General features: G+C 45.3%; 1 protein-coding gene across 2 annotated transcripts in view; it reads right to left on the bottom strand.

Moving 5' to 3' along the window:
* Positions 1-12231, bottom strand: part of ITPR3 (inositol 1,4,5-trisphosphate receptor type 3) — a 483832-nt gene that overhangs the window by 182085 nt on the left and 289516 nt on the right. For both annotated transcript variants that reach the window (XM_075335858.1, XM_075335859.1), the window contains one exon: positions 8277-8381. In XM_075335858.1, the coding sequence (XP_075191973.1) occupies positions 8277-8381 (105 nt within the window). The remainder of the gene's footprint in view (positions 1-8276; positions 8382-12231) is intronic.

Genomic DNA, 12231 nt, shown 5'->3' with positions numbered 1-12231 from the left:
TTTCCTTCCTGATCACTGACAGGGTCCACCAGCTTGAGAGCCCGTAGTGCAGCCTGCAGCCTGAGGGCATAGTCTCTTATGCTATCCTGGGGCTTCTGCCGGCAGTTATAGAAGTCCGTCCTCAGCTCTCCCTCTGTGCGGTGTTCAAAAGCAACTGCTAGTTTGGCAAAGATGGTCTCAACAGAGCCCCGGTCATCATTGGTCCAGGACTCAGCTTCCAATTCTGCGGCTCCAGTCAATTGTCCCAGCACCACAGCGGCCCTCTGCTTACCAGTCATCGCGTGCATGTCTAGCAGGGTGTTGATCTTCTTCTTAAACCCGGTCAGCGTGTCTATTTTACCGGCGTATTGGGGCAGCCATTGCGCTCCTGGGACATACAGCAAGGAAACTGGCATTATGGGGGAGATTTCGGCCGGCGCAGCTGCGACCGCGGCACCGGCACCAGGCGCTGCTGCGTCCAGCACGACGGGGGCTGGCATCGCTCGGGCTGCGTCGCCCTGACCAGGGGCATTACCTCCTGCAGCGTCCATTTTTCTTCACAAAATCTGCGCGCTCCCTTTCCACTTCCTGGGTCAGAACGCTCTCCGAATTGTGGGGATTCTCGGGCGGCCACACCTCTTCGTGGGCGGTGCTCTTCTCCCTCGCGCGGGCTGCAGCGCGCGCCTTTGAAGATGGCAATATGGCGGCGGTTCAATTTTTGCGGTCGGACCTCTGAGGCACACGGTCACCTGTCTGAACAGGTCTAGTCCTTATCCTGTTCGTGACGCCAGAAGTTGTGAAGCCCCGCTAGTATGTGTCTGTGCATTACCTTCAGGGACTCCACGTGGATGGAACAGTCTGGTCACAGGTAGGAAATCTTCTATTTGGGATTATCGTGACGCCACTCTCAGTATTGCGGTCAGCGGGGACCGCCACTGCAGATTAAGGGATGCCTGGGGCTGATGGTGGGTGCAGTCAGTATATTAGCCCCCTGAGAGTGAGGCAAGCCCCAGGCCCCGGTGTATGTGTGTGGGACCACAGGTCGCAGAATGACTCAAACACAGTCCAAGAAGTCTTTCAACGTGTTTACTCACTGTTTGGAGGTCACGGTGAGATGCCCGGGTGACACTGTGATAACCAGGTTGAACCAGGAATTCCAGGAGGCCGTTCTGAGGGTAGCTGTCCACTCGCCTTCCTTGCACTCTTTCTGTTTTAGGAGGATCCTTTGCTTGAAGCGTGGTAGGACCCCTCCAGGGAAGCTGTTACCACCCTGCTCCCCTCTCTCTCTGGCTCGTCTGCCGGCAGCGTGGCCTTGGTGGGATGGCTTCTGGCCCTGTCCCCTGTCAGCCACCCTTCTCTCTGGATGATTTTCAGGCCGACCCACGGTACTCCTTTCTCCCCCGCTTTCAGCTACTGCACTCCTCAGGACCTGTCTGACACGAGAGCTCCTCTGCTCCCTTCCACACGCTTCAACTTCTTCCTCTAGACTCCCTCTGCCCTGCTTCCTAGCAACTAGCCCCTGAACACACCCCCAGCCGGGAATTGAAAGTTAACCCCTTCTGGCTACCCAAGGGTCCCCTCTGGTGATGTGGGAGGCCTGGTCACTATATGTTTGTGTGTGCACCTCATCCTGGCCTTTGGAGATTACCTGGAAGCATTGTTCCCGCATGGGTGCAATACTCTGTGGTGCCTGACCAGGTCAGGGGCGCCACATGGTCATCAACAGTATTGTGCATCTTTAAAAAGTCAGACACCGCTGAACAGAGGCCAAACGGAGTCTGGAGTAAAGGCTACTTTACACGCTGCGAAAGCACCCCCCCCCGCCGTTTGTGCGTCACAGGCAAATCGCTGGCCGTGGCGAACAATATCGCCGATACGCGTCACACATACTTACCTTCTCAACGACGTCGCTGTGGCGCCGAACAACCTCTTTTTTAAGGGGGCGGTTCGTTCGGCGTCACAGCAACATCCCTCAGCGGGCCACCAATAGAAGCGGAGGGGCGGAGAGCAGCCGCATTCACGTCACTCCCACCTTGTTGCCGGAGGACACAGGTAAGTTGTTCGTCGTTCCCGGGTTGTCAGTCACACGTAGCGATGTGTGCTGCCTCAGGAACGACGAACAACCTGCGTCCAGCACGAGCAATGATATTTTTAAAATGAACGACGTGTCAACGATCTACGATTTGGTGTGTATTTGTGATCGTTAGCATTCGCTCGTAGGTGTCATACACAACGACGTCGCTAACGATGCCGGATGTGCGTCACGAATTCCGAGACCCTGACGACATATCGTTATACGTCGACATATACGTCGTTGCATGTAAAGCGGCCTTAACTCTTCTGCTTCATTAGTGAATGGATCCATTTGGGGTTTTCACCTGAATCACGAATTTTGTAGTTGTAAACTATAATTCTAATGTATGTGCTCAGCATAGAGCACAAGATAAATGTGAACGGATCCAAAATGTTCTGTACCCAAATTGCCACAAAATAGCATTCACATTCACCCACAAAACACAAGTCCCCACTCAGGTTCATCATCTGTTAATGGAAATATAGGGGGCTTCCACGTTTCTGGTAGCAGAAAAGCTCTGGAAAAGTGCAATGGCTCCCTCCCAAAAAGAAATACAGAAAAATCTACACATCCACAGGTAGGGTCTCCTCCTTGAAGAAGCAACAACACCTCGTGAAACGCGCGTTGGTGGTGATCCCTTTTTTCTTCTATTTGGGTATGTGCATTATGTGATGATTCCTTTATACGCCTATTGCCAGTAGTCCAAAAAAATTTTTTTTTTTTTTGTCATGCGGTACTTTACCACACTATAGTCACATGATATTGTGAATGGTAAGTGCACTTGCACTTTATAATTTTGGTAATATGTTCACAAAAAGATGTTTTTGGTAATCTATTGCCTTTGGTCATTATGTGTATGCATTAATTTCCATACGCCCTGGCCACGACTTGAGAAAGAACTAGACTCTGCATTCCTCTTGACCACGGCTAAATATTATTAATTACTGTTTACTGTATTAAGCCTTTGGTTATTATGTGTATGCATTTATTTTCATTCGACTGGGTCACGACTAGAGAACGATACTCTATCCAACGCAAGTGTGCTGGCGGAGTATTTACTATATGGCTCATAATTTGGGATATTCCCTCATAACATCCAAAACCAAGTGCCCCCCCCCCTTTCTCAGTCCCACCAGTGTGCCTAAACCATATGTTTTGCATTTCTGTAGTTAGGAGAGCCCACTTAATTTATGGGGTGCGTGTCTACAGAAGCACAAGCTGGGCACTATTTATGGGCACTATAACGTGCTGGGTGCTACAATCTACTGGGCACTACAATGGCAGATTTGAAATTTTGTAAGTAAATACTTAGAGGGGTGTAATTTTCTAAATGGGGTCACTTGAGGGAAACTCGTCTCTTCTGGCAATTAGGAACTCTGTATATGGAGTCTGAAAACTATTGTACAGAAATTTCTACTCCAAGAGTCAAATAGTGCTCCTTCCCTCCTGAGTCTTGCTGTGCTGCTAAGCAGTATTCTACAGCCACATATGAGGTATTGCCATGTTTAGCATAAATTTTGTGACAAATTTTGATGCCATTTTTACCCATTTTCCTGTGTGAAAATGAAAAATCTGTGCAAAAACAATTTTTTTGTGGTAAAAATTTAATTATTTTTTCTTTACTGCCCAATGGTATAAAATTCTGTAACAAACCTGTAGTATCAATATGATCACTACACCCCTAGATGAATGCATTGAGAGGTTTAGTTTGCAAAATTAGGTCACTTATGGGAGTTCTGCTGTTCTGGCACCTCAGGGGCTCTGCCAATGTGACATGGCACTCACAAACCATAACAGGAAAATCTGCCCTATAATATGGCGCTCCTTCTCTGCTGAGCTCTGCACTGAGTCTCATAAATAGTTTTCGACTCCATATGGAGTATTGACATACTCAGAAAAAATTGCATAACAAATTGTACCATTTGCTTTCTCCCGTTACCCCTTTGAAAATGAAAAACTTAGGGCCAAAGCAATATTTTACTGGAAAAAAAATGGTAATTTTCATTAACTCAGCCTAATGTTATAGAATTCTGTGAATTCCCTAAGGGTTAAAAATGCTCACTAATCCCAAGATGAATTCATTGCAAGGTGTAGTTTCCAAAATGGGGTTACATGTGGGGTTTCTGCTGTTTTGGCATGAAACGTTTCTTGAGAGGTCTAGTTTACAAAATGGGGTGACTGTTGGAGGGGTTTCCACTGTTTAGGAATATCAGGGGATTTGCAAAATTGACATGGCATCCGCTATCGATTCCAGCCAATTTTGCTTTCTACCTTCTCTTCCGAGCCTTGCCGTGTGCCCAAACAATAGTTTTCCACCACATATGGAGTATCTCTGTACTCAGGAGAAATTGCACAACAAATTGAATGGTACTGTTTCTCCTGTTACTCTTGTGGAAATGCTGCATTTTGGTTTTGACCTACACGTATAGCATGTGCCTATTGCTATTACATTGAAGGTGTTTTGAAATTTTGAGCTAAAGTAAAAGTTTTTGTGGGAAAAAGATAAATTTTAATTTTTTCCTTCCACATTGCTTTAGTTCTTGTGACTCATCTGAAGAGTTCAGAATTTTCTTGAATGTGATTTTGCGCAGTTTGAGGGGTGCAGTTTTCATAATGGTGTCACTTTTGGGTATTTTCTGTCACATAGGCCTCTTAAAGTCACTTCAAATGTGATGGGATTTCTAAAAATGTTATGTAAATTTTGTTGGAAAAAGGAGAAGATGCTGTTAGGCATTCTGCCCAAAGGGTGTTTTTTTCCTTTTTATTTTTCTAGCATTCTTTAAAGAAGCAAGGAAAAATCATCCCGGCAAAGTCTATAAGAATTGTGACTTGCTGTGCGCACGTTGCTTCTTTTTTCCTTGCTTTTTTTGTTGCTGAAAAAAGAAGCAGCATGTCAATTGTTTTAGCATTTTTTCCCCAATTTACTTCAATGGAGTCAGTAAAAAACGCAGGAAAAAAACGCAGGATGTGTAATACCCACGTTGCTTTCTTTTGTGTTTTTTTATGTGCTTTTTGACATTACTGTGGCTCCCTGCAATAGAGATGAGCGATCCTGATCAGCAAAGATCAGAAAATATAGTACAATCTTTGGTCAGATCGGGATCGGACATCTGATCATTTACAGCAAAAGATCTTACGAAGGATCGGTAAATGATCGGATGGCAAAAATCATCCTCTCCCTGCCCATCACAGCCATTTCAAATATTGGCATGGCTGTGATTGGCCACTATATAAAACAAAAAAAGAAGCAAAAGAGTTAAAGCAGTACATACTTACAGAGTCCCCACGGCTGAAGCATTACTTCTGGGCCCGACAGTTATCTCTAATGAATATTCACTGCTTTCCTCGCTCACCAGCATACCTAATTGGCTGAAGTCAGACCCCGCCCCCAGACAGCGTCTGTTGATTGGTTGTAAACACAAGCGCTGTCGCCAAGTCTATATCGTGGTATAAAGTAAATAAATAAAACAATTGGTATAGGGTCCCCCCTGTATTGATACCAGCACAGATAAAGTCGGCTACAGGCTGCAGCCACCAGCCATGCGCTTATCTTAGCTGTGTATCAAAATAAGAGGAACCACATGCGGCCTTTTTTAAAATTATTCAAATAAATAATTTAAAAAAACAGTGTGCTGCCCCTTCTAATTTTGATACCCAGCCATGATAAAGCCTGACAGCTGGGGGCCGGTATTCTCAGCCTGGGGAGTCCTATGGTTATTAGGCCGCCCCCCAGACTAAGAATAGCAATTTGCATGAACACAATTGTGACGTCACCGGGTTTCCCTGCACCTAGGCCTCACGGTCTTTACTGGGGGACTTTGCTGGAGGGAAGTCTGGTGACGTAGGTGCCCTAGTTTGTGAGGCGATTCGTAGTTCAGTAAGCCTGGGTCGTCATGGTGATGAGCCAGGGTTACTATGGCAGCAATCGGGCCCCCGTGATCACTTTCCAGGGACCCAATCGCCAGGGAGAGGTAAGAGATCCCTCTCCCTGCCTTCTGACTGTTGCAATCGCACTAATCGCAGCATTCTGGGGGTTAAATGTACGGGAACAGTGCGAGCCCCACTCTGAGCAGAGAGAGCCGGGTACCAGCTGTAACATCAGCCGGAGACCCAGCATCAACCGCGGGGGTGCAGCACCGGAACCTCCGCGATCACCATGACTTAAAAAAAGGACAAAAAAACATGAAATAAAGCATGTGAAAAAGCATGAAAAAAATGCAAAAACGTATGAAAAAAATACATTTTATCAGCAGCTTTTTTTCCTCCCAAGCCATATTTTTTGTGTGCTGAAAATAAAAAAAAACACAGTGGGCACATAGCCTTAAACGTTTAACAAAACTTATTTTTCAGAAATGGTGCTGATGTAAAGTAGACATGTGGTAAATATTATTTATTAACTATTTTGTGTGACATAACTATGATATATAATCATAGAAATTAAAAATTGCGTCATTTTCGCCAAATTGCCGATATATTCACAAACAAATGTAAAAAATCTCGTCCAAAATGTAACATTATCATGGAGTACAATATGTCATGAAAAATACATTTTCAAAATCACCAGGATCCGTTGCAGCGTTCCAGAGTTATTACATCATAAAGTGATACTGGTCAGAATTGGAAAAATTGGCCCAGTAAGAAGGGGAAAACAGGCTGGGGGGTGAGGGAGTTAATCAGAGTACAAAGGGATTGAAGAGACTAGCAGGGTAGAAACTGACTCTAGCAAAACTCTCTTACTGAGACAGATTATGTTATTAGGGTACTGTTCCACTTGCGTACAGCTTCCGATACAAGAGCATTGGAAGCGATATGCTAATGACCCTCTGCTGCGAGCATCGGCCGAGGCTCATGTAGCTGTGATGTGATCTTGTGATTGCATCACAGGAGCGGAGAGGAAGGAGGGAGCACTTTCTCCCCATCTCCTACGCTGTCTGTCTCTGCGTATATCGCACTGCAGTCGCAAAACATGCTAGTGAAGTGTGATGTTTCACATGCTCCCATAGCGTTGTATAGGGGTGCGTGAGCCGAGACTCGCTGCCAAACGCAGCATGCTGTGATTGCACCGAGAGCACGATTCGTGTCGAAGAAAAATAAGCAAGAGGAAACTGCCTCATAGATTAACACTGGTGCGAATGCGATCCGATGTTGTATTGGATCGCACTCGCACATGAAAATTGCAAGTGAAAAAGAGCCCTTATTGTGAGGACATTTTGCCCCAATAATGTCTTCTTGATGTTTTCTTCATGTTGATATTACATGTGTTACACCTTTGACTAGTTCCATGTATAAGAATAGTATCTTGAGTAACAATTACTGAGTGAGTAGTAAATTTGAAGTGTGCATGGTGCATGCCTGATTGGCTCTAGACAGTATTCCTGAATTAAACTTCAATATTAATACCCATGAGGTTGTTAGTAATGTGTGTTATGAAGGAGTAACAAGCTGATTGTGGCACTCCATGTCTGTGAGGCTCGAGAGCTGAGTGAGGTCTTTGACTCCACAAGATGCAAGGGACCAGATGTGAGTAGGATTATGCCCCCCAACAGGCGTACTGCCAAGGGGCAGAGCATTGTCTGTGTGAATGATGCCATAAAGTTAGCAGAAGTATGATCCAACTAAGAAGCAAGAGTGGTGAGGCCCGAGACCTGAGTGAACCTGTGAGGTATCGAGCCGCAAAGGCAATGCATGAACAAGTAAAAATGTGAACAGAAGAGTGATACATTATTGTTCTTTCTGTTGAACTGTGTACAGATTTCACAATATTCAAGGCTCCTCATTAATAAAAAGACCATGAAATATCCCCATAAGTCATGCATTTTCCTCGAGGGCATTTCAAAACCTGACACACCTCTAACAAACTGTAGGGGATCCATTTTAATAAGAAAAGCACAGAAAGTCCTATTTCCACAAACAATACATTTTGCATGCAGTGGACCTGTCAGCATTCCGGTCATGTCCGATATTTTGCTTATGTAATAACAATGCTGGGATATTGCTTCGATCAACGCATGGTGCCATTCTTATCTTATCTTCCAATACATTTGTGGATGATATGTGCGCTGGGTGTTACCCCTTGGGGATGTGTTCCTGTATTAGTGCCGGCCGGCCATATCACATCAGTATTCATTGTATTATTATTTTGTGGTGACTAATTCAATAGCCTATACAGAGAAATAAAATACACGGTAAGAAAAAAAATAAGAAATAATAATTAGGGCCTGACCTGCAAAGCAAGGATGTAAATGTTATGTCCAACATCACGTGGTGACACATCAGAGCTGTCGCCTTCATCTTCTTCTTGATAGTAAGCTTTCTTGATAACATCCACCTAATTAAAACATCTCAGCTGTAAATTTCCATATTGCTTTGGATACATATAGATCATGACTTAAATACCTGTGTTTTATTTATACCCTTGGAGCTGTGCTTTATATAGTGCGGAGCTAGCACTTCTAGAAATAGAATCCATCACATTTTATCATGTCATCCATACCTAGGCACCTTCACTACATATGACTCACACTAGAACAATGTCAATGCAGCATGTCCTAGTTTGATGAGCTTTGTGCAAAACACAGGTGTAAGATTTAGGCGAGGATCTTAAAGTAGATTCATTTCACAAGCCAGTACTTTTATGCAACATAGGATAAATTATTGTAAAACTGAAAATACAATACAGAAAATATATAGACAACTGTTAAGAGCAAATACTGACCTTTATCATCAATATTAGTAATAATAATACACTGTGTGCAGAATTATTAGGCAAATGAGTATTTTGATCACATGATACTTTTTATACATGTTGTCCTACTCCAAGCTGTATAGGCTTGAGAACCAACTACCAATTAAGTAAATCAGGTGATGTGCATCTCTGTAATGAGGAGGGGTGTGGTGTAATGACATCAACACCCTATATAAGGTGTGCTTAATTATTAGGCAACTTCCTTTCCGTTGGCAAAATGGGTCAGAAGAGAGATTTGACGGGCTATGAAAAGTCCAAAATTGTGAGAGGTCTTGCAGAGGGATGCAGCAGTCTTGAAATTGCCAAACCTTTGAAGTGTGATCACCAAACAATCAAGCGTTTCATGGCAAATAGCCAACAGGGTCGCAAGAAGCATGCTAGGCAAAAAAGGAGCAAAATAACTGCCCATGAAATGAGGAAAATCAAGTGTGAAGCTGTAAAGATGCCATTTGCCACCAGTTTGGCCATATTTCAGAGCTGCAATGTTACTGGAGTATCAAAAAGCACAAGGTGTGCCATACTCAGGGACATGGCCAAGGTAAGGAAAGCTGAAAAACAACCACCTTTGAACAAGAAACATAAGATAAAACGTCAAGACTGGTCCAAGAAATATCTTAAGACTGATTTTTCAAAGGTTTTATGAACTGATGAAATGAGAGTGACTCTTGATGGGCCAGATGAATGGGCCAGAGGCTGGATCAGTAAAGGGAAGAGAGCTCCAGTTCGACTCAGACACCAGCAAGGTGGAGGTGGGGTACTGATATGGGCTGGTATCATCAAAGATGAACTTGTGGGACCTTTTCGGTTTGAGGATGGATTGAAGATCAACTCCCGGACCTACTGTTACGTCACCGCCGGAGTCTGCTCCAGCGACTTCTGCTCCGATCGCCAGGCGACGCCGTGTTCCTGCCGTGGATGGTGCTGGTGATGGGAGAGGAGTCGATGCCAGCAGCACCGGTGGGCACAGGCTCCAATCATCCACTGGGCTGGGTTATCTTGGGATCTGCAGTACCGCTGGCTGACTGTAGGTGGCGGGTGTCTCCCAGCTGAAGTACCATCATTCAGCTACAGCTAATGGGAAGACACCACACCCTTCTTATTCCCCCTCCTGTCTGCTGGCCTCTGCCAGAGATAGTTCTGATTCTGGCACATGTGCTGTTTGTTTTGTGATTGCTGTGCGCTGACTTGCTTGTTGTTGACTACCCTTCTGCCTGCTGTTTTGTACCTCGCTGCCCGACCCGGATCTGACCACTGCCATGTTTTCTGTTTACGCCTTTGCCTGCCGATTCTGTCCCTGTTCTGCTGTTCCTGGTTTGACCCTGCCTGCGACTACTCTCATCGGACTGCAGCCTTCCACGGGTAGAGATCTCCAGGGCCTTGTGTAATTCCAAATTCCTGTATAGGGGTTAAAGGGTTTCAGGGTTCTGGGGTCCTGCTTGGTGAGGGGCTTCCCTCTAGTCTGTCCATTACATCCTACCTGAGTCTGTTTATCCAGGCAGGTGTTACACCTACTGCCAGTTTCTGTAAGACAACTTATTCAAGCAGTGGTACAGGAAGAAGTCGGTATCGTTCAAGAAAAACATGATTTTCATGCAGGACAATGCTCCATCACATTCATCCAACTACTCCACAGCGTGGCTGGCCAGTAAAGGTCTAAAAGATGAAAAAGAAAATGACATGGCCCACTTGTTCACCTGATCTGAACCCTATGGAGAACCTGTGGTCCCTCATAAAATGTGAGATCTACAGGGAGGGAAAACAGTACATCACTTGGAACAGTGTCTGGGAGGCTGTGGTGGCTGCTGAACGCAATGTTGATCGTAAACAGATCAAGCAACTGACATAACCTATGGATGGTAGGCTGCTGAGGGTCATCATAAAGAAAAGTGGCTATATTGGTCACTAATTTTTTGAGGTTTTGTTTTTGCATGTCAGAAATGTTTATTTCTAAATATTGTGCAGTTATATTGGTTTACCTGGTGAAAATAAACAAGTGAGATGGGAATATATTTGGTTTTTATTAAGTTGCCTAATAATTCTGCACAGTAATAGTGACCTGCACAAACAGATATCCTCCTAAGATAGCCAAATCTAAAAAAAAACACTCCAACTTTCAAAAATATTAAGCTTTGATATTTATGAGTCTTTTGGGTTGATTGAGAACATAGTTGTTAATCAATAATAAAAAAAATCCTCTGAAATACAACTTGCCTAATAATTCTGCACACGGTGTACATTTTATTTAAAATATAGTGTTATTTTCTGCCACTTTTATAACCCCTTAAAGGGTACCTGTCACATGTAAAACCACTATTAACCTGCACATATGGGGTTAATCTGCAGGTTAATAGCATTTGAAAGTTGCTCAGCATCTGCATAAACCCAACTGCTGAGAGGAAATTAACTTTATTCCTCCTGGCAGCATTTGGGTTTCAATCACAGGGGCGATGCCGCCACTGGTTCAGTCACCACTCTGTGTATAGAGAGCAGCAGCTGTAACCACATCCCCTGTACTGACTGACAGCTGATCAGCATTAGAACTTGCTGTCAGTCAGTGCAGAGGGCACAATTCTAGCTGCCGCTCTACATACATAAAGCGGTGACTGAACTCCCTTCTGCGCAACACCCTGATTGAAACCCAAACCCTGCCGGGAGGATTGAAGTTCTTTTCCTCCTGGCATTAGGGTGCAATATGAAGGAGCCGGGCAAGTTTCAAATTATATTAATCTGCAGATTAACCTCATATCTGCAGGTTAATAGAGTTTTTACAGGTCCCCTTTAAAGGAAACTTGACATCGCATACAAGTTGCCAGGGGCGTAACTACCGCGGTCGCAGAGGTCACCATTGCGACCGGGCCCGGCAGCTTAGGGGCCCGCTCTGCAGACCACGCGGCCGCTATATGTTCCGGTGCCGACACCGCTGACACCGGGCCCCCCTGCCCGGTGTCATCGGCATTGGCACCGGGCCCCCAAGCCCGGTGTCATCGGCGCCGGCACCAGACCCCCACCCCTGTTATCGCGCACAGCAAAGATGAAGCATAGAGCAGGGCTCCATGCTCCATCATTCTCCCCCTGTGCCTGAGCGGTGAAGTCACTCCTGTGCGACTGCTGTGCAGAGAGCACAGAGCGCAGGACGGGAGGACAGTGACCTGAGCAGCGGGGGAACAGAGGACAGAGGTGAGGACGGGAGAAGTGGTGAAACAAACGAGGATAGTAAATTTTTTTTTTTAGTCAGTAAGTACACGGTGGCCAGAGACCTGGGGGTGCTGCATTATACACAGGGAGGCCTGGGGGTGCTGCATTATACACAGGGAGGTCTGGAGGAGGCGGCATATATACACAGGGAGGCCTGGGGGAGGCTGCATTATACACAGGGAGGCCTGGGGAAGGCTGCATTATACACAGGGAGGTCTGGGGAAGGCTGCATTATACA

The sequence above is a fragment of the Anomaloglossus baeobatrachus genome, chromosome 2 (assembly GCF_048569485.1).
Source record: "Anomaloglossus baeobatrachus isolate aAnoBae1 chromosome 2, aAnoBae1.hap1, whole genome shotgun sequence".
Taxonomy (NCBI): Eukaryota; Metazoa; Chordata; class Amphibia; order Anura; family Aromobatidae; genus Anomaloglossus; species Anomaloglossus baeobatrachus.
This window is presented reverse-complemented; position numbering and strand designations above follow the sequence as displayed.